This window comes from Argentina silus, assembly GCF_951799395.1.
Source record: "Argentina silus genome assembly, chromosome: 6".
Lineage (NCBI taxonomy): Eukaryota > Metazoa > Chordata > Actinopteri > Argentiniformes > Argentinidae > Argentina > Argentina silus.
In genome coordinates, this window is record NC_139660.1 from 3,888,771 (window position 1) to 3,911,681 (window position 22,911).

General features: G+C 45.4%; 1 protein-coding gene across 1 annotated transcript; it reads left to right on the plus strand.

The window, feature by feature from the left end:
* Window positions 1-13,066, plus strand: mier2 (mesoderm induction early response 1, family member 2). The gene is made up of 13 exons (XM_083671203.1): window positions 1-14; window positions 1,166-1,329; window positions 1,884-2,009; window positions 2,399-2,513; window positions 5,376-5,470; window positions 5,596-5,665; window positions 7,312-7,463; window positions 7,789-7,870; window positions 8,782-8,876; window positions 10,201-10,325; window positions 10,808-10,929; window positions 12,112-12,210; window positions 12,929-13,066. Exons 2-12 carry the CDS (start codon window positions 1,174-1,176, stop codon window positions 12,165-12,167), a joined length of 1,194 nt encoding a protein of 397 aa, XP_083527329.1. The 5' UTR covers window positions 1-14; window positions 1,166-1,173; the 3' UTR covers window positions 12,168-12,210; window positions 12,929-13,066.
* The last annotated feature ends 9,845 nt before the right edge of the window (window positions 13,067-22,911 follow it).

Consider the following 22,911-nt stretch of genomic DNA (forward strand, 5'->3'; position numbering starts at 1 on the left):
ACGGAATGGCGGAGGTAAGTGAGCAAAAAGGCTTGGAGAGGAATGTAACGAGTAAATGATACTGAAACCGCTTTATGTTTGAGACTCCGTGTCATTCGGGACTGTAGATATCGATGTTGACAATCAGAGCAGTGGGTTATACTGCGGCGTGAGAGGGCAGTAGATTGATAATGGAGGAAGTAAAAACGGGGGTATTTGTCTCCGTCTCGCCTCTCCGCGTTCTTTGCGTTAAAGAGCCATTCCCAGTTTGCCAGATTGTGCGCTATAGAAAACAATAGGAGACCGGCTAAACCCTGGTGCTTAAGTGTTCCAGGTGCGCTCCGTTAACAGTGCATGTTGACTGTAAAGTTTAAGTGTTCTGCGACTTTTTGCATGTATATTCTCGGTATCTTTTCGGATGTGAGCGTAACCTGCAAAACTATTTCCTTCTCGTGCCTCTACACAAGTGAGTCAGAGAGGAAGGAACGTTCAGCACCTAGTCACAGGAAAGCTCCCATGGTCAGCGGGACGAGTCGTGATGCGGAGAATGGGCGAAGACGACGTTTCAACTAACTTGACTAAGATTTATTGCTCGTCAGAATACTTATCTTAAGAAGTTGAAGTAGCATAAGCTTCTAGTTAAACTAACTCTGGACTCTTGAATACTTCATAGTGAACCGTTTTTGTAGTCGAACGCGGACTCAACTTTGATCCCCTCAGGTTGACTTCAAAAAGCACCAAAGTGTCTTTGAACTACAGGTTAAAACACTCCCTCCTGAGTATCAACACAAAACCACGGAGGGAAACCGGTTGAAAGCTTTCTTTCCCTTTACAGTCGTATCACATTCGTCTTTTTATTTGTTGAACTGAAAATGTATTATTTGACTTAGTCTGAGTTGTCCATCACATTTAATGCCATTTTTGAAAGGTAGAAATGCATAGTAGGTATTTGAGTCTTCCATATTCGTCAATACTGTATAGTAGATATACAATTCAGAACGCAGCCCTAGTCAGTTACTCTGGGGATCGGTTGAATCTATAATGGGATGAACAGGGATCAGCCACCTCCTGATCCATCATGGTATCAATCCCTGTGTGTGTGTGTGTGTGTGTCTGTGTGTGTGTGTGTGTGTGTGTGTGTGTGTGTGTGCGCGTGCGTGCCCGTGTGTCCGTGTGTGTGAGACAGCTGTTTCAATGGGCTCTGGCGATCACAGACGCAGCCTAGCAGAGATCCTGAGGCAGCAGGGCTATGAAGGGTGGCTGGAGGAGTCCCAGGCCCTAGTGGAGCTGAAGAAGAGCCTCAGGGCTTCGCAGGTTCGCCCGATGGCGATGGCAGCACGCCCCCATACAGTGAGTGACAGCTGCTCCGGCTGGGTTATCCTGGCCTGCGAGGCTTGATAGTGTAACTAAGGCAGGGACCATAGTGTGACACTTAGCAATTAAACATGACATTTTTTTAAATTTAATTTAAAGTAATCAATTTAGGGCCACCTTCTATTTTCTGCACCCTGTAATGGAGGTGAGGTAGGGTTAAGTCTTCTGTTTCTCTCTCTCTCTCTCTCTTCATCTTTTTCCATCTCTCTCGCTCTCTTTCTCTCTCTTCCTCTCTCTCTGACCCCCTTTATCCCCTCTCCTTCCCTCTCGCTCTCTCTGATCCCCCTCCCTCTACCCCCCCCCTCGCTCTCTCTCTGACCCCCTTCATCCCCTCTCCTTCCATCACTCTCTCTCTCTCTGTGACCGCCCCTCCCTCTATCCCCCTCTCTCTTGCTCTCTCTCTCTCCCTCCCTCCATTCATTCTCTCTATATATATCCCCCCCCCTCTCTACCCCCCCCCCCCCCACCCCCCATCTCTTTCTCCATCCCCTCTGTCTCTCTCATCCACCCATCTCTCTCTCTCTCTGTAGGGCAGTGAGATGCCCTTGGAGGACCTTCTGGCGTTATATGGGTACGAGGTGTCTGGCCCGCTGCTGCAGCCGGACAGGGAGCCTAACGAGCTGGCAGCCAGCCTGCCTGACATGACACTGGACAAGGTGAGACCCGCCACGCCTGACACTCAGTCGTGGAAACGGTTGAACCTACAGGTAATGGAATGCATCCCTGTGACGCCGTCCGGGGGTTTCACCTTTTGGTTTATGCCCAGGTCAACCTGAAACAATCAACATAGGACCAGTACTTCTGTGTCCTGGGGCTGGGGTTGATTCTTGTCTATATAATGATGAATCATTTAGTATAGAGAGGAGTTAGGATGAAGACGTCTTGATGGCGTGTCAAGCCTCTAAACACTCAAAAAAAAATAACAATCAATGAATCTCTTTCATGTAGCATTTATTAAATGTATTATGGATTGTATCACAGTTTGATGGAAGTCAAGGTTTAAAGTTTGATATTATGAGTCGCTGATGGACTGTTCTATTCCCAGGATCAGATCGCTAAGGATCTGTTCTCAGGGGAGGATGAGGAGGAGTCGTCGGCTGATGACCTCACTCCCTCTGTCACCTCCCATGCCTCGGATCTCCTGCGCCGTCACTTACGAGGTAAGATGACACACCCCCCCCCCTTCCCAGCACTGACACCACTTAGGACCTCCCATAAATGGCGCCCCCACCCTACCCGCCACTCAGGAGAATCCTTTCACATATCAGGATTCTATGTCACTGGGGTGCTTGGTGGCGTAGCACACTAATGCGCATGCCACGTAATCGCAAGGTTCCTGGTTCGATTCCGACCCTCGACGTGTCTTGCATGTCATCCCTCCTCTCTCTCTCACTCATCCTTCCTGTCAATCTCTACTGTCTCTACCCCAATAAAGCAGAAATGCCCTAAAAACATAATTTAAAAAAAAAAGGACTCTGTCACTGTTTGATTCTACGTCACTGACGGGTCGTCTGTGCGGAGGCAGGACAGAAACTCCCCCAGAACTCCACTCATACCAAAATCAGACGGATTAGCAACTTTTTCTTTAGTTTTTTTCATATCACTGAAGTGTAGAAACATTTTGTGCTCATTAAAAGTTGTTGTAACGGCTTAAAAAGTAGGGATACACCGAAACCACTTTTTCATTGCCAATACTGGTACTGAACTTGGTCACCAAGTACCGATCTGATAAAAGGCTCTTGTTTTATTTCTTTTTTAACAGCTCTGTGTGTGGATGTGCTATGCTTGGCATCATTATTCACCTTCTGAAAACAGCAATCACCATGCTCAAGCTGGGAAACGTTAACTTATTGAATAAAGACCCCATTTCATAACTTTGCATGAGAAGAAATACAACACCCCCCCGTAAGTAATGGGACAGTGAAGCATGTTTCTTCTTTTGGCTCTATACACCAATGAGGAACATGAGGACCAAAGAGACGTCAATGAAAGTCAAGGAAGCCATTGTGAGGCTGAAATATCTGAGAAAATATTTTTGGAATATCATTACAAAGAAAGAAAGCACTGGTGAGCTCAGCGATCGCAAACAGCCTGGTAGGCTAAGAAAGACTTATACAGTGGATGACTGAAGAATGCTCACCATAATTGAGAAAAAATCCAAAACAACTGTCAGACAGATCAGGAAGGACATAGGCCTGAATGTGTCAGAGACTACCAACCGCAGAATACATCACCAACCAATCTCCAGAGGCTTCACTGCAAGGTGCAAACCACTAGTTATCCTAAAAATAATAATAATGAATAAAGGATGCTGAGGTTACAGTCTGCTAAAAAGTACCTACAAGAGCCTGCAGAGGTCTGGAAAAAGGTATTGTGGATAGATAAGACGAATATCTTGTACCAGAACGATTGCAAGAGGAAAGTTTGGAGAAAAAAGTCTTGCCCAAGATTTACAGCATACCATCTCATCTGTGAAACATGGTGGAGGGGGTGTTGTGGATTGGGCATGTATCGCTGCCACTAGAACTGGCTAACTTGTCTTAATTGATGATGTAACTGCTGACGACAGTGTATTCTGACATGTACAGAAACATCTTGTTTGCTCCAGTACAAGCAAATGCCTCCAGATTCACACAGTAAGACAATGACCTCAAACATACTGCCATAGCAACAAGGGAGTTTTTCAGGGCCAAAAAGTGGACAGCTCTTTACTGGCTAAGCCAGTGTTCAGATTTCCAATTTAACATGCATCGCATTTCCTGATGATGGTGAGATTTTAAGAAAAAGACCTCAAAACAATCACCAACTGAAGATGGGTGGAGTACAGGCCTGGCAGAGCATCACCAGAGAAGATACCCAACGCCTGTTGGGGTCAATGGGTCGCAGACTTCAGACAGTTATTGCTTGGACATGATCATCAATTAAATTACTAAACATAATTTGGACATTATATGAATCTGTCCCATTACTTTTGGTGCCCTAAAATAGGGGGACCATGTATAAAAAGTGTTGTTATTTCTAAATGATGAAACCAATCCAATATGTACACAAATACCATCAAATACAAGAATATATTCTTTAACCTCATAATAATTGTTCAAAATCATAAAATCCAAACTTTTGGAGTTCAGGGTGAAAATAATACAAAATGCTTCACTGTCCCATCACTTACAGAGGGCACCGCACATACAACATGCTTAATTAAGTTGGTGGTGTTGAAATGTGAAACGACACTGACACACCTTCAAACACCTGCCTTGCACATTTTGCCACAAGCAGTTTTACTGGTGTCTGTCTGAGGCGTGAAGTAATTCCAGACCGCAGACGTGGTTGTTATTGTTGCCACCGCGCTCGCGTGTCACTCCGCCGCGCAGCCGTCGTCAGTTGATGACGCACGTGTTTGGCAAGTTTTTACGACAGTTTGCTTCATGGCGTCGGCTGGGTGAATGGCATTCCCTGTCTCCGATTCCCTAACCAGCATTTTAGGCCAACATCGGCCCGATTCCGACGCTCAATATCGGATCGGTGCGTCTCCATTAAAAATACACTTTATTTGCCTCTGTCCCGACCTTCCTCGCCTCCCGCTCTAGTGTTACACACACGTTGCTAGGGGAGATAAAGATGCGATCCTAGCAACGCAATCCTAGCAACAACATCTGTCAGTAACGCTAATCTATTACTGTGTGATAATTGGTCAGAACTGTATTCCCCAAGGACTGGCGCCAATAGCAAGTCAAGGGAGTGGCACATCTAGTATATACAATCAGTGGTATTATCCTCTCTCTCTTCTGGACTGATATGAATCGGACAGCTTCTGTGTGTTGACACACTTTACCCTCTGTAACATTGTGTGACCTGCCGCCATGTTTACATTTAGATTTACGTTTTTGTCATTTAGCAGACGCTTTTACCCGAATCGACTTACAACAAGTACATTTTGTCTAAAGTAAGTGAATCATCTGTGCATCAGTCGTCATAAGAAAAAAAACATGTGTTCATAAGAAAAACTGTGTGTTCCCCAGCTCACTCCCTGGCAGATGGAGACAAAGACACCCTCAGCTCCACCGATGAAGAGTCAGATGACGACGCCTCCATTCCCTCTAACGATGGGCGCAAGGTGGGGGGGGGCGGGCGGCTTTGTTAGTGACAACTGCTCTTTAATGAGGAAGATTAAATGTAAAGACATTTTGACTTGTTTTCATTCTTGTATGACTGACGCATGTCTTTTACTGTGTTTATCAGGATATCATGGTGGGCTCCATGTACCAAGCCAGAATCCCTCTTCTCAGCCCCTATGCCTACCAGGAGAGAGGTAACTATTACCTTATGCCTTAGATAGTATACACTGCTCTCCTTAGATAGTATACACTGCTCTCCATAAGTATTAGAAAGAGGAAGCATGTTGTCTTCTTTTAGCTCTATACTCCAACAGTTTGGAAATCAACAATGAGGTTAAAGTTGGGTTTTTTTGGTTGATTGGTTTCACCATTTTGAAATTACAACCCTTTTTATACATAGTCCCCCTATTTCAGGGAATCAGTAGTATTGGACAATTGGCTTGACAGGTGTTTCTGGTTAGTCAGGTGTGTTCTGTAACATCATTTGTGCCGGCATAAGAGAGCTGTCAATGTCTAGTATTGATTCTGGCCTTTATGTTCTCCTTTGGAGTCTGCTATTAGTGTCTGTCAACATGAAGACCAAAGAGTTGTCACTGTAAGTCAAGGAAGCCATTATTGGGCCGAGAAATCAGAAAGAAACTATCAAACATATCCAAAACCTTAGGCTTGCCGACAACGACAGTTTGGAACATCATCCAAAAAAAAGAAAAACACAGATGAGCTATAAAGTACCTAGAAGAGCCTGCAGAGTTCTGGAAAAGGTGGAGAGATGAGACAAACATTAATGTACCAGAGTGAAGGCAAGTGTGAAGTGTGGAGAAAAACAGGAACTGCCCAAAATCCCTTGCATGTCACCATTGATAATGTAACTGTGGTCCTCTGTGGCTCAGTTGGTAGAGCATGGCGCTAACAACGCTTAGGTTGTGGGTTTGATTCCCGCTGGGACAATATATACTGAAAAATGTATGCACTCACTGCAATGTAAGTCGCTTTGGATAAAAGCGTCAGCTAAATGGCATTTATTATAACTGCTGACGGCAGTAGCAGAATGAATTCTGAAGTGTACAAAAACATCTTGTCTGCTGAAGTACAAGCAAATGCTTCCAGTCTCATTGGACGGCGCTTCATCATACAGCAAGACATAATGACCCCAAACATATTTCCATAGCAACTAGGGAGTTTTTCAGGTCAATCTCCAGATTTAAATCCAATTAAACAAGCAACATTTCATTTGCTGAAGAGGGAATTTAAGGCAAAAAGACCTCAAAAACAAATAACAACTGAATATGGCAGAGCATCACCAGAGAATATACCCAGCATCTGGTGGGGTGGGTTGCAGACTTCAGGCAGTTATTGCATGCAAAGGACGACCAAATACGAAACATTTGGACATTATATGTTTTTTTCCAATACTTTTGAAGCCCTGAAAGAGGGGGAATATGGTTGTACTTCATAAATGGTGAAACCCATCTGAAAGACAAAAACATTGAATTAAAGCTGAGAATCTCTACTTTGACCCCATAGTAATTGTTTGATTTCATATCCAAACTATGAATACACTAGTAGAGTACAGAGCTAAAAGAAGACAAAATTCTTCCTCTTTCCAGTACTTATGGAGGGCACTGTATATCGTCTTAAACTCTCACTTCACATGCCTGTAATTCACTAACAATCAAATTGTCCTCTCGGTAGTTTTAGTTTTCATGTTTTATCAAACGAATTAAAAACTCGATCTATGCCCACGACATACATACCTCTCTCTATCGCACTGTACAACAGTGTTGTACACACACTACTATATTGTTGGTTGCTGTAATCTCTCTCTCTCTCTGTCTCCCAGCCTATGAGAGTGAGGACCAGTTGCTGTGGACCCCTGGCATGTTGTCAGGCCAGGCTGTCGAGGAGTACCTGCGGGACTTCCAGAGACGAGGGGAACAGGACGGACCAGCAGACACTCTCTTACCTGAGGACACCGTCAAAGACAATGAACAGGTACAGCAGGGTGACGGGGTCTGTGTACCAGGCTGTGGGTCGTCTAGGGTAGGCAGGGCTCCACTAGCTCCAGGGCAAATATTTGGCAGCGTAGCGGCGGCCATTTTGTTTGCAATAAGAGCCCTGGGGTTGACCTTTGTTCGCATGCTGAGACGTTCCTGCATATTTCACACGTAAAGGTCGCATACAGTACCTGTATCTCTGTGCTTGTCTCCCCTCCCATCTCCTCCCTCCCTCCCTCCCTCCCTCCCTCCCATCTCCTCTCTCTCCCTCCCTCCCTCCCTCCCATCTCCTCTCTCTCTCTCTCTCCCTCCCTCCCTCCCAGGCTCTGTATGAGTTGGTGAAATGCAACTACAATGCAGAGGAAGCCCTGAGACGACTGCGTTTTAATGTGAAAGTATTCAGCGGTGAGATACCACACACACACTTCACTAGCGGTAAGATAGTCCACACACACACTTCACTAGCGGTGAGATACCACACACACACTTCACTAGCGGTAAGATAGTCCACACACACACTTCACTAGCGGTGAGATACCACACACACACTTCACTAGCGGTAAGATAGTCCACACACACACTTCACTAGCGGTAAGATAGTCCACACACACACTTCACTAGCGGTAAGATAGTCCACACACACACTTCACTAGCGGTAAGATAGTCCACACACATACTTCACTAGCGGTGAGATACCACACACACACTTCACTAGCACCACGGCCCCATCGAAACAATACTGTGACATATGTCATTTATTTTACACCAAAAAGTGTTAAACAAACCAGAATATGTTTTATATTTTAGCTTCTTCAAAGTAGCCACCTTTTGTTTTGGTGACAGCTTTGCACACTCTTGGCAAGTTTGTGTCCAAACTTTTGACTGGTACTCTGTCATTTTATTTTACATAAACTGTTGCAACAACAACTTTTTTAAAACTCATGTCAGCGACGATGGTGACCTATGATACTCGGTGATTCTAAATGGGATAATGTGGCTCTTATATTATTTTTTGGTTTTAGTTTATTTTACCATTTTAAAACCAAGCACACATATACAGTACCAGTCAAAAGTTTGGACACACCTTATGTGGCTCTTATGTTATTTTATGTTTTTAGTTTATTTTACCATTTTAAAACCAAGCACACATAATTAAAACAATTTTTTTTAAAACTCATTTACATTAATAAAATCATCAAGGATAGTAGGCAATTAAGTACTCTAAAGTCTCATTTTGACATTGTGAACCTTGCTAGAGGCTGCAGAACAATGAATGTCCTAAAACAGCATTTGTTGTTGGTCTTCATTGTCTCCAGAGGAGCTGTGTGCCTGGAGCGAGGAGGAATGTAGAAGCTTTGAACACGGATATCGAGTTCATGGGAAGAACTTCCACCTCATTCAGGCCAATAAGGTGAGTGGTGATCTTGTGATCTTCCGCCGTAGGTTGAAGACCCATCTCTTCAGTCTACATCTTAACTGTCCCTCCTGAAGACCTCTTCATCCCCACTACCCCCCTGTACAAGTTTCTCTTCTAGCATTGTGACTGCCAGTAGCCCCTGGTCCTACCATAGATTACTTTTTCTTATGATGACTGATGGATAGATGATTCATTTACTTAAACAAATGTATTTGTTGTAAGACGCTTTGGATAAAGGCGTCTGCTAAATGCCATAAATGTAAATGTAAAATGTAGTGACCCTAACCCTAACCCTAACCCTAACCCTAACCCACCAACATCAGCATTAAGGAGACAAAAAGATAACCATTTGGTGTATTGCGAAGCCAGAAATCCTATTTTGCTGACAGGATCCCTTATATGCAAATGTGCCAACCTTGCCTGTCTGAGGCCACAAGACGGAAAACTGTCGGTTTTTGAAAACAAGTCAAGGAAGACATTATTGGGCTGAGAAATCATAAATAAACTATCCAAACTCATCCAAAACCTTTGGCTTGCCAACAACAACAGTTTGGAACATCATCCAAAAGAAGAATAACACTGGTGAGCTCAGCAATCACAAACGGCCTGCAAGGCCAAGGAAGACTTCTACAGTGGACGACCGAAGAATGCTCACCATAATTAAGAAAAACCCCAAAACAGCTGTCCCACTGATCAGGAACACCCTCCAGCAGGCAGGCAGGCAGTGAATGTGTCGGAGATTACCATCGGCAGAATACGTCAGAAGAACTACAGAGGCCGACGCCTTTATCCAAAGCAACTTACAACAAATACATTTGTTTAAGTAAGTGAATCATCTATCCATCAGTCATCATAAGAAACAGTAATCTATGGTAGGACCAGGGGCTATTGGCAGTCACAATGCCAGAGAATATACCCAGAGAATATACCCAGAGAATATACCCAGCGTCTGGTGGGTTCAACGGGTCGCAGACTTCAGGCAGTTATAGCATGCAAAGGATTGAGTGTAGGAGCTTTGAACACGGCTATCGAGTTCATGGGAAGAATTTCCACCTCATTCAGGCCAATAAGGTGAGTAGTGACCCTAACCCATCAACATCAGCACTGAGGAGACACCTAAAAGGTAACCATTAGGTGTTCTATGAAGCTAGAAACACTATTTCGTCATACAGGATGATCCCTTACACGCAAATGTGCCAACCCGCCTCTCTGAGGCCACAAGACGGAGAACTGTCAGTTCTTTGAAACACGTTTAAAAAGTTACTTTAACTGTACTGGAGTAAACAAACCGGAAACCCTTCTCTGCTGTCGTTGTCAGGTACGCACGCGCTCGGTGGGGGAGTGTGTCGAGTATTACTACATGTGGAAGAAGTCTGACCGGCACGACTACTTCACACAGCAGACCACCAGGCTGGGCCGCAAGAAGTACAGTTTGCAGAACATGTAAGCAGGACTGCACTATGGCAGGCCACGCTCTTCAGTCAATACAACTGCCCTTTGATCTTTGAATTGACCTGGACACGTTGACTGTGTGTAGCTGGGTAGTGTTCAGGAGGGCACGGATGTATGTCGCTGTTCATGGAGCACCTCATCTGTGTCAAAGGGCTCGGATTTTGTATGAGCAAAAAATGGGGAAAGTCTTAACTGTGATATTTATATTATATTTATATTTATATTAATATAGACGCAATGAGACATAATACAATCAGAGTTTTGAATACTGCAAATAGTGTTTGCATGATGTGTAGTGCATTTTCATACTGATTACTAAAACTAAAACTGAAATGGCGCTATTTTCTCAAAAAAGAGAAATGTTAAAGACAAGGCGCAATACAATGAACATGGGCCTCGTGTTATTCTGAGGATGCTGTTGGTGTTTAGCATGATGCTTTGCTGAGGATGCTGTTGGTGTTGGTGTATTACAGGGATGATGGAGAGCAGGATGATGTTGGGGAGATGGAGGGGAGCAGCAACTCTCACAGCTCCCTGGCCCCTGGGCATCGTGAAACCCCCTCACCTCCCCCAGTCATGGACCTGGACAAGCAAGGTACTCTTCGGCCTGGTCTCTGTTCCTGCCCCTGCCACAGCCCCACATCAGTCACAGACATACAGTACACAGACACTGCCCCAGAACCAGTCCCAATACCCAATCTTGGTCCAGTCCTTGGCCCTACCCCTACCCCTGCCCCAGCCCTGGTCCCTGACCCAGACCCAGCCTCAGCCCTGGTCCCTGACCGAGACCCAGATCTAGCCCCAGCCCTGGTCCCTGACTCATACCCAGATCCAGCCCTGGTCCCTGACCCAGACCCAGACCCAGACCCAGCCCTGGTCCCTGACTCATACCCAGATCCAGCCCTGGTCCCTGACCCAGACCCAGATCCAGCCCTGGTCCCTGACCCAGACCCAGACCCAGCCCTGGTCCCTGACTCATACCCAGATCCAGCCCTGGTCCCTGACCCAGACCCAGACCCAGCCCTGGTCCCTGACCCAGACCCAGACCCAGCCCTGGTCCCTGACCCAGACCCAGACCCAGCCCTGGTCCCTGACCCAGACCCAGACCCAGCCCTGGTCCCTGACCCAGACCCAGACCCAGCCCAAGCCCCAGCCTTGTTTCTACCTCCAGCCAACACAACACAAACACAACAGCCTGCCTCACTGGAGGTCAAGAGACGATGTTGTGTAAAGTATGCAGTATCCCGAGGGTGGTACAGTTTGTAGCAGGCAGAACAAAAGCTGTATCGTACACAGGAGGCTGTACAGCAAGAGAGGGGAAAGATGAAGGGAGTGTCTCTCAAGTGCTTCACTGCACAATACCTTGGGGCTCCCCACATACACATAAAGAGTCATTATGTGAACAAGGGTATAATAAGCTGCCCCTTAATTATAGTCTTAAATGCCCTCTTCTCTGAAGTCCCAGACATCCGTCCTCATACCGTTACCGTCTTAAGAGACACACACACACCACTCCATCTCCATACCCATAACCCAACCAAGTCCTTTTTCAGTTCATTTTTTTCATTTCTTGTCTTAATTACATTGTTTGCCTTCAGTTTGGTGTGTTGTGTTCATGAACATTATATGATTTCAAGCATTTTGAATGTGTTTTTCCGTGTCTGTGTGTGTGTGTGTGTGTTTGCCCATTGGTTCTCCGTTATGTGTGTGTGTGTGTGTGTGTGTGTGTGTGTGTGTGTGTGTGTGTGTGTGTGTGTGTGTTCATGTGGCGCTCCAGTGGAGGAGGGCCGCCCCCGACGCAGACGAACGCCCCGCTTTCTCTTAAAGCCCTGAGCTCACTGCATACAGGCCACACACACCAGGCAGGGCCCAACAGGTAAAGGCAGAGAGAAAGAGAGAGAGAAAGAGAGAGAGAAAGAGAGAGAGAGACATCAAGTGTTGGGGGGGGGGGATAAGCTTCATTAATTCAACCCGGAGGGATTAGAACTAGAACCCTAACCCTACACTAACCCCATTGTAGTCACTGTTTCATACAGTGCTAAAGACACTGTAGAATAGCCAAAGTCCATACAAAGTTATATTATTTTATGTGAAGAATGGGGAACAATTGTCATATTGTTGGGGTTTCTACAGTGTGTCTTGTTGAGGGAAAGCATGCAGCCAAACTAGTTTCAAAGGTCAACCATGCACAAGGAGACAACTGTGCACAATGAGCATGTTTGAAACCTTGGTCAAAATGCAATCGCAGAGCAAGCTCTTTTCAAAAGATTTTTAGCTATTTATGCAATCTAAAATGATGATCTATGAATTACTGAATCTCAGGGCTCAGGAGAGAAATCTCTCGTTGGAGGCCGACTTGTCTTGTGGCGTAGACTTGACTCACTCACTCCTGAATACTCCTTGCCTTGTTCTCATCCTTTTCATCACTTCAACATTTTATCTGCGATAAACCTTTTTGGAATGATTGGGGGGTGATAGATGCTGAGAGTAAAATTGGGTGAAAGTCATTCGGGAAACCACTGCCCTCCAGTATGTATTATAGGAGAAATACTTGTTTGTGTCCCTCTGTTAGTAACTCCCGTGTCTTTGTCCAGATGCTGAGCTGGGGATGGGCGTGTTGGAGCTGTGCGGTGGTGATGGTAGCCTGAGCCCACCGAGGGAGCAGCAGTTCAGCCTGTTCGCTCCACTACCCCCCCTGGATGTCCTGCAAGGGCCTGCTGTGAACTGTCCCGGCCCAGGCAGCTGTCCCGCCTCGCCCCCTACCCAGTTCCACCTCCAGCTCCACACCTCTACCGGTCCCCGGGCCTCCACCAGGCCCCACGGCAGCTCCCCGTCCCCCCCAGCAGACCCTCCGCTCCTGGGCAGTGGGTTCTACCAGCTACAGCTGGGACCCTTCGTCTCTGATAGTCTGTCCAGGGGGCCTGAGTGTGGTGGTGGTGGTGGAGGTGGTGGTGGTGGCGCCGCCCAGAGGCTGCAGGTGGACTTCACCCTGCCCTCAGCCCCCCCTCTGCCCTCACCTGCCATGGCCCCCTCTGTCTCCGTCACCACTGACTTTGGGGCCATCAGCAGTTTCCTGTGCCCCCCTCCGGCCCTGTGCCCCCCTACCGTCCAACACCCCCGCTCTCTCACACAGTGAGGGGAAGGAGAGGCGTCTCACCACAGAGCACATTCCAAGCCCGGACCGTAGGTGCTGTACTTTCCAGCGCTGACCTGAAGTTGAAGTGAACTTGTAGACCAGAGCTGACCCCACGCGGTGGTGTTAAGAAGCCCCTCCAGAGGAGGGAGTGTATTTTTCCTGCACTTCCTGTGCCAGTGCATGGTGGGAGATGGGGCCTGCCCAAGACTGGTGTGTTTACAAGGGGAGTCCCACTCTTCAAACTCAGAAGCACAATTTCCTACCTTGCCTGTTCTGGAATGGCAAATTCTCTCGCCTGTCCCATGTCAGATTATGGCGGGATTGGAGCAGCGTGTGGGATTCTTGATAGCTCCAAGGCCAAGGCTGCTAGTGCCTGTGTTTAGCGTCCCTCACTGGCTACCCCAACAATGAGTCCTGTATGCTGTATCAGAGCGGTGTGACCAGACAAGCTTTCCCCTACATTCAGTTCTGGTATGTCTGTTTCTATGAGCAGGGTTCAGTCTGCACTTCTACAGCTTCTCCGCCACCGCTCTCCCTGACTGTGGACCTCTTTTATTAGAATCAGTCTACCTGGTTCACTGTGGAGTTTCTTAGGCCACCTTTTTCTTGAACATCCTGAACTGAAACAACTGAAAGTTGTTTTAGTTTTTTTTTTTTTTTTTTTTTATATACAAGTAGATTTGAAATACAAGATCTGTACAGGAACACCAAGAAACAATGCTTTCAGATTCTGTCACTATGTTTTTTTTTTTTGCTGTTCCCAGTTTTTCAGGTATTCCTCAGAAAGGTTTGCAACACACAACCTTCTAAAGGGGGTAGTTTTGTGTTATCATTCAGCACAGTTGATTTTGACATTTTAAAAGGTTGTGTACAGTACAAAAGCTCCCTCCCACAATTGCCTGACAACCATGGTAGTACTGTAGGCAGGTTAGCCTGTGTTCTAGATCATTCTTGTACATGCTACGGTAGGTAAGTCACTGAATACACAGTAACTCAGGTTTAGTAGACAAGGGGGATCTTCCCTGTTTCTCAACTCCAGGTTTGTGTGACTATATGACGTTGCCCTGAACAACAACACATCTTACTCCTTTGATGTGGATGTTCAACAGTCACGACATTGAACCCCGATGGCATTGAAGCATTGAAGGACCCTGAGCACATCCGTCTCAGGCAGCCACCCAGAGGCCTCCCTCGTGCAGTACACTATCCTGCCACTAGGGGCCCTCAGCGTAACTGAGTCTGATCCATCCACTGGGCCAGTACTGTGCCGAGCCCCCCGACCGCCTGCCCGCCCGCCCGCCTGCTTGACCCTGAGAGAACCCGTCCCCTGTTCTCACTGCCCCAGTGGCAGAAACTCCATCTCTCTATTTATTTCCCAAGTCTATTTTTAATCTGTGGGGTCTTTCCGCTATTCCTGCTGTTTTGTCCTGAGCTGTTTTGGATCAATGTTTTGTTTCTGTTTGATGGTTTACAGGAGATTGGGCCCGCAGACTATCAGAGCAGGAAACGGAGTAGAAACACTGCCTTTTGTTGGTTCTTTTTTTAGCAATTTATATTGTTCTGCTTCTGTTATGTTGGTTTGTAATTATAATTATTATATTTTGTACAAAAATAAACTATAAAAAATGTTGACAGATAATGAATGCTATTGTTTTCCAATCACACTTGTGCACGCATGCATACACACACACCACACACACACACACAGACACACACACACACACAATTCATAGTTTATTTGGGTTCATAGTAAAGCATTACATCAAAGAAACCAAAATATAACAGTCATACAGATACCATCTTCGCCACACACACACACACATACATACAGGCTGTGGCTGCACCTGCACTTGATTCCAACTTTATATAGCATAACATAACACATTACTCCCATATGCAATAGGACTATCTCTCTCAACCAAAGTCTTTTATTGAGGTTGAAAGGAGTGAATTCTGAGATTAATTGTTCAGCCAGACACAAGGAAGAGGACACCAGAATCTCAGGTGCAATCGGATTACCAGTTTATTATGGTAATTCAGGTGTAGTCTCTTGCATCAGCAAAGCATGAAGTAGCTCGCACAAAGAAAATGTATTCTGCTCAAACAGATACTGAGTTATATATCCATATCTCCAAAATGTATATTGATGGGTCAGGATGACATCAGTATCATCATCGTCACTCCTTAGCGATAACAATAACCTTGGAATTGGGGTGTTTAGACTATAACTCAAGCAAAGTTGAGAAAGTAAAGGCGAAAGTCGGATTGGTCGACTTTGTCCATGCATGGCACGGGTGGCACCTACATGAAGTTGGCCCATTTGAGTTTGGGCTCACGCAGATGGGATTCGTGAAATTAGAGTATTACTCTCTAACAAGCGCTCAAGCATGACGAATATGTGTGTGCTGATGCTGACGTGTCTCCCCTGAGGGATTCCATTCTATTTCCAACCATCAAGGTCCTTATAACTGACACCAGCAGGAGGCGAGGTAACAAATCAATCATACTGTCACACAGAGGGGACAAGCAGCCTACATAGATCTTCATAGTGCTCAGGTACTGTAGGTGAACATACAATATTACTAGGCGTCACATTCACCTGGATTTGTATCTAAAAAAACTACTGATTTATGTTTTTGCGATTTTTGCTGAGGTACAGCCATTTGAGATAGGGTGTGATATTTTTAACCTGTCATGGTTGGTTTACTTCTGCATTTCACATCGCAGAACAAGAAAATGGAACCGCGCTTGATCTAAAGTCGAAACTTTTGGCACATTAGAATAGAGTCACAGCAACTACACATTCTAAATAAGGTATACTAATACTATATTAACTAGTATATACTATATACTAATAACACAGTGTAGAGCAAGTTAATGGTACATTATCAATGTGATTTCATCTGATGTGGCTCAGGGTATTCAGCCTCAGCTGCAGATAAATATTTACACCAGACTGACTGTGCCTGTTAGTTTGTTGGCTGGGTTCCTGCGGGCCATGTGCTGAACCTCCTTTTACCCCGTCTCCACCAGGCTTTGATCTGAGAGCTACTCAGAGATGAAAGATGGAAACGTGTCCTGGGATGGACACGAATATCGTAACTAACATTATAGGCCTACCATAGAATATTAGAAAATTTACTTTGGAAATTAGCTAGATCATCAAGTGTGATTCCTAAGGTGAAGAAGCTCCTTACAAGAGAAGAATATGTCAAACTATATAATAGGAATACCATTAGAAACGGGAATTATTCTTTGTCATTTCTTTGAAGTTTTGAAAACTGATGAATACTCTATGAGGCTCTGCTTTCTTTTAATCCAAATGATTTTGTAAATTACAAAGGTGTAATTGTACCCTGTTTTACACTGTTTGACTAATGTTGAGTTGGGACATACTGTACGTATGTAAGTAGAGTTTTGTCCCAATAAAGAACAGGAGGAGGACCGTCAGAACTGGGGGAGGAGAGAAAAGCCAGGAAATGGGGTGGGAAAAAGTTTCCTGCCTGGATCTGTTCAAGTTCACTCACCCTCCCCCAACCCCAACCCCCCCCCCCCCCCCCCCCACGTGACTTACATCCAACATCATTAGTGCATGGCAGAAAGCGAAGGCCCCGCTCTCTGTAGAAAGCTGTTTATGTTTGTTTACATTGACAAGCAGATGACCGTCTGGCCCAGAGGGGACGGTGGTCCAGTAGTAGAGTAGAGAGGCTGTGGGGGATGATGATTCATCTCACCGTCAGGAGGAGGCACGGCTGGAGTCTAACACTTCTGGCTCTTCACTTTGGACTGTCTATTTGCAATCCCAAAGGTGAGCTGGGGGCCTTTAACAGTTGTTTTCCTTTACTGTGATGAGACTTTTATTGCATTTCATCAGGAGTACAGTACCAGTCAAATGTCTGGACACAAACTTGCCAAGAGTGTGCAAAGCTGTCATCAAAGCAAAAGGTGGCTACTTTGAAGAATCTAAAATATAAACCATATTCTGGTTTGTTTAACACTTTTTTGTTTACTACATAATTCCATATGTGTTCCTTCATAGTTTTGATGTCTTCAATATTAATCTACGATGTAGAAAATAATTTAAAAAAAAATAAAGAACAACCATTGAATGAGAAGGTGTGTCCAAACTTTTGACTGGTACTGTATGTCATCATACGCTATACTATAATTTTTGGCATGTCTTTCGAGAGAACTATCGGGTTTGCTCAAAATTGGGTCAGATTCTTGAATGGCACTGACACAGACTGAAATAAGCTGTATACTGTAAGGCTGATTTTCGGGGGTTTAGAGTACAAGGTTTAGAGCACATCAATACTGAATGAGAGTTGTGTTTATGGTTTGAGTTGGAATGCGTACCGTTCCTCTGTTATGGGAAATCTCTTCATCAGATCAGATTAGTTAAAAAAAAAAAAATGTTCCCACACTCCCATTCTCTTCCCTGTTGCCCAAGCAGAGTTGACCCTCAGCCCGAGCCGGCCCCAATGCGTGTTCATAGCCCATGCGAATGTGACCTGCTACTGGGAACCTGGAGTGGACTCTCCCCCAGACACTCTCTACACACTGCAGGTCAACATGTAAGACAACATCACCTACAATATACGCTCCTACAGCCAGTTTAAATTCAGCGTTGGTTGTCATATGTACTGGGGAACATATGACAGTGCAACGCAATTCTTACTTGCATGCTCTCCTCTTTGAAACCACAATAGAACACAATAGTAGCACAAAACACAATATGAACGCAATAAAACAATACATATAATCTACAGCACTGACTCTCAGTGGGGTTTCAATGCATGCCACTGCACTGTTGACCAGTGACGAGATTCATGCTGTTGTAGTGTGCCTCTATGGAGGGTGGGTGGATTGGGTACAAATTCCAACCTGCATCGAAGCACAATGCCTGTCCTCAACACCTGACCTAAACCAATGGGTATGCTAGCTCCTACTGTCAACAGAGTGGTGTCGGCACCAAATCTGATGTCGCACATTCGGACCAGGTCTGGCCCATGTAATACTTGCCACACTCGCCAGACTTGCCATTTCCGGCACTGAGCCATATGTGCCACCACAAGACCAGATCTGGCCCACAATTGTCTGCTGACTGGTTATGCTAATATCTAGGATACTTGTCTATGGTGCTTGCTGGGGAACCACGGCTAGGCTCCTAGCTTAGGCTCCTAGAGTTCATGCCTAAGTCTCACACTTAGAGTTCATGCCTGAGGATCACACCTAGAGTTCATGCATAAGGCTCTCGCCTAGAGTTCATGCCTAAAGCTCAATTTCTCAACTTATACCCTGTGGTACCCCCAGAGAGGTTTGTTCTAGACCCAGCACTAACACACTAGGGCGCTAGGGCAAAAATGTGCAAGGGTCCGAGATGAGAAACTGCACCAACTGATATGGACCATAATGAGCTGGTCATACGTCAGTCACTCTGTGTTGTGTTATGTATGTTGGGAAGGAGGGCTCTGCACAGACTCCATAGTTCAGGGGTATGATGGATGATGACAATAACATTCTTCTCCCAGTGTATTAGTATTAAAGCGTGTCTTCATTCAGTCAATATTGTTTCATTGATTTCATTAAATTCCAACATGGCGTCCTGTAGGCCAATAGGAATGTTACATCTCCCTTTGAGGAAGTCGTGGAATGGAGCCAAAGCTAAAACAGCTACTGGGGAGAAACTAAGACAAGAGATCCACAGGACATTCATCCTGCATAGCCCCGTGATAACCTGGCAATGACATTTACATTATATTTACATTTTTGACATTTAGCAGACGCCTTTATCCAAGGCGACTTACAGCAAGTACATTTGCCTAAAGTAAGAGAATCATCTATACATCAGTCATAAGAAAAACAAGTCTATGCTCGGACCAGGGGGCATCGGTAGTCACAATGCTAGAAGAAAGAACTTTTCTTACTTTTCTTAAGAACTTACTTTTTTTTAATTTATTGTTTTATTTACAGTATAGAAACTGTACAGGGAGGTAGTGGGCGGTGAAGAGGTCTTTAGGAGGGACAGTCAAGATGTAGCCTGAAGAGATGCGTCAGAGTTAGGGTTAGACAGTCAAGATGTAGCCTGAAGAGATGGGTCTTCAGTCCAGGCAATGAGGGAAAGGACTTCACACTGATGCATGTCAACAGTTTCACTTCCCTGGATGCATTTGCGAAGTAAACCACATTTCACCTCTCCGGCATTTGTGCATATTGTGGATGTTGGGTGTTGGCTGAGGTGAAACCGAGTGTGTGAACAGATCTTACAGGCAGTCTGCTGAGGCTGATGCAGGGGAGGTAGATTGGCAACACAGCAATCAGAAAACTTTCGGAAATGTCAGGCCACCAGTCATGGTCGCTTACAAGATACATGCACCAGTACAAAGATTATATTAAAAATACTCAAAATGTGTGTGTGTGTGTGTGTGTGTGTGTGTGTGTGTATGTGTGTGTGTGCATGCACATGCTCTTTGTCTGTGTGTGTGTGTGTGTGTGTGTGTCTGTGTGTGTGTGTGTGTGTGTGTGTGTGTGTTTGTCTGTGTGTGTGTGTGTGTGTGTGTGTGCGTGTGTGTGTGTGTTTGTCTGTGTGTGTGTCTATTTGTGTGTGCGCTTGTGCACAGGATGGGTGCCGGTGACTCTGTGTACAAGCAGCACCAGTGTCAGACGGCGACCAGCCACTGCTCTGTTCCTGTGACTGGTCTGAATCGCCACTACTGCATCAGAGTCCTGGCACACAGCTCTCTCCCTGCAGCCAGCTCACCCAAACTCTGCATCCATGCCTTAGACGCTGGTACGGTACAACACTCTCCTCTCCCTCTGCAACACCCTGCACTGACAGTTTGCCGGTCGTATTTTATGACCTTGCTGCGCTGTAGGCTATCATAGTCCGTCCTCCATAATCCTGGATTACATTAGGCTTTATACTGGATAAATGCTCTCACGCATCCATAGACCTTTCCTCATTGGTAGCGCTGAAGGTGTTTTTTTCCATAGTCTTTTGTCCCTATCCATGTCTCTCTCAATACCCAAACACTTCACTGTGTAATAACTTTTTACATTGATAGAATTTACGGGGAAAAAATGTGAATGTAAATGTGTTGAAGGTGTTTTATCCCTCCAGTGAGGCTGCAAACCCCGGTCCTCCCAGGGCTGTCTGCAGCCAGAGGCAGGCCGGCATGTCTGGAGCTGCTCTGGGCTAAACCGACACCCTACTTCCCTCTGGTCATCCAGGATATCTGCTCTGGGAAAGTGCTCTACCAGCTGGAGTACAGCACAGTGGATCAGGTGTGTGTGTGTGTGTGTGTGTGTGTGTGTGTGTGTGTGTGTGTGTGTGTGTGTGTGTGTGTGTTTGTCTGTCTGCGGCTTATTCACCTCTCCTCACCCACAAAATTACTTTTTAAGAATACAGTCATTTGAGATAGGGTGTGATATTTCACATACAGGATGACAAAAAACCATAGACAAGATTGTCGTCTATGGGATTCGAAAGTAATGGACAACTTAATGAACATATTGTAGATTGTGTCTTTTGAGACAAATTTTGAGTTCAAGTTTCATTCACTAAATGAAATTTAAACTAATAAACTAATAGACAATGTAAAAGTGGTTGTCTACTTGGAGGAACGACTCTGCTGTCAGGACTGCAGAGTCACTACCTACCTTCCACCGTAGACTGAAGACCCGTCTCTTCAGGCCCTCCTAAAGACCTCTTCACCCCGACTACCCCCTGTACAGTTTCTCTACTGTCAAAAAAAATAAATAATAATAATAATTCCTTCTTCCAGCATTGTGACTGCCAATGGCACCTGGTCCTAGCATAGATATTGTTTTTCTTATGATGACTGAAGTACAGATGATTCACTTACTTTCGACAAATGTACTTGTTGTGAGTCGCTCTGGATAAAAGCGTCTGCTAAACGGCAAAAACGTAAATTTAAAAAATGTAAAAAATAATAATAATAATAATAATAATACAAAAAAACTTTCTCCGCCAGCCTGAGCCTCAGACAGTGGAGGGGGACCTGAGACACAGCCGGCAGTGTTCCACCTCCCTGGGCCACAACCAACCAGTGAGGATGGCAGAGCTGTGCGTCTTCTCCCCGTCCACCCGCTACAGACTGAGGCTACGTCACCGATACCACGGTAACCTCAGCCGCTGGAGCGACTGGAGCCAGGCACTACGACAGTGCACCGAGACGGCAGGTGAGAGAGAGAATGAGAGAGGGAGAGGAGGAGGGGGCGACAGGGGTGGTTGTGGGTATGGGAAAGTGTAGTGAGTTTAGTGTTTTTAGATAGATGGTAGCATAGTGCCAAATATCTAATCTTTTTCCCAGAAAACGAGTTAGTGACCTGGCAAGAGTGTCATTTCCCAATTTCCTGTTCCTAATGTGTACTCAGATGACCTCCTGGTCTTCATGCTGCAACAACAACTGCTGATATCTGACATTAAATGTGCTAGGCTGAAATGTTGGCTAAAGGGTGTTTCCTGCCTGACTGCAGGGGTTTGTAGGAAATGTAGCTAGTATAGTAAAAGTTTGAAATCCACATTATGCCATAATTAATAATCAATCTTAAATCAGGAATGGCTTCTTTTTTATATATATGAGTGGTCAGATCTATATCTATATATCTATATTGTGTGTGTGTGTGTGTGTGTGTGTGTGTGTGTGTGTGTGTGTGTATGCCCCCCAGCACCCTCCACCGCCCCCCAGCTCTGGAGGACCATTCAGCCTACTAATGTGGCACCCATGAGACAAGTGACTCTCCTGTGGAAGGTGAGAGTACGACAAAGTGTCTTCTGACATCACAGCTGTACAAAATATAATTCAATCTAAAAGTAAAGCCAACTCTGATAAACGACTGAACGGTAACCAAAACATATTATCCCGTAGGCATTCAGTTACGTTTCTAACCTTGTTATTTTCTCTTTGCCTCTTGCAGTCTCCTCCCAGGAGTCAGATTAATTGCTCTCTGCTCTGGTTTAATGTATCCTGCTGGTCTGAGAGTTCCCAGAATGCACTAGGCACGGGGGACTGCCGTGCCCTGACTGTGTCTGACACTTCCTGTCACCTGACCCTGCCCACCGAGCGCTGCTCCTGCCAAATGACCATGTCCAACCCCACAGGCTCCTCCCCTCCAGCCACCTTCACCATCCCTAGCTCCACAGACACAGGTAAAATGACTCTGACTACGTTCTATGAGGTCTACGTTCTATGTGGTCCTCTGTGGTCCTCTGTGGTCCTCTGTGGCTCAGTTGGTAGAGCACGGCGCTAACAACGTTTAGGTTGTGGGTTTGATTCCTGCTGGGACCATATGTGCTGAAAAATGTATGCACTCACTGCAATGTAAGTCGCTTTGGATAAAAGCGTCAGCTAAATGGCGTATATTACTATGAGTTTTTGTTCAGTTTTTAATCGTCGTATATAGTTTATAAAGATGATA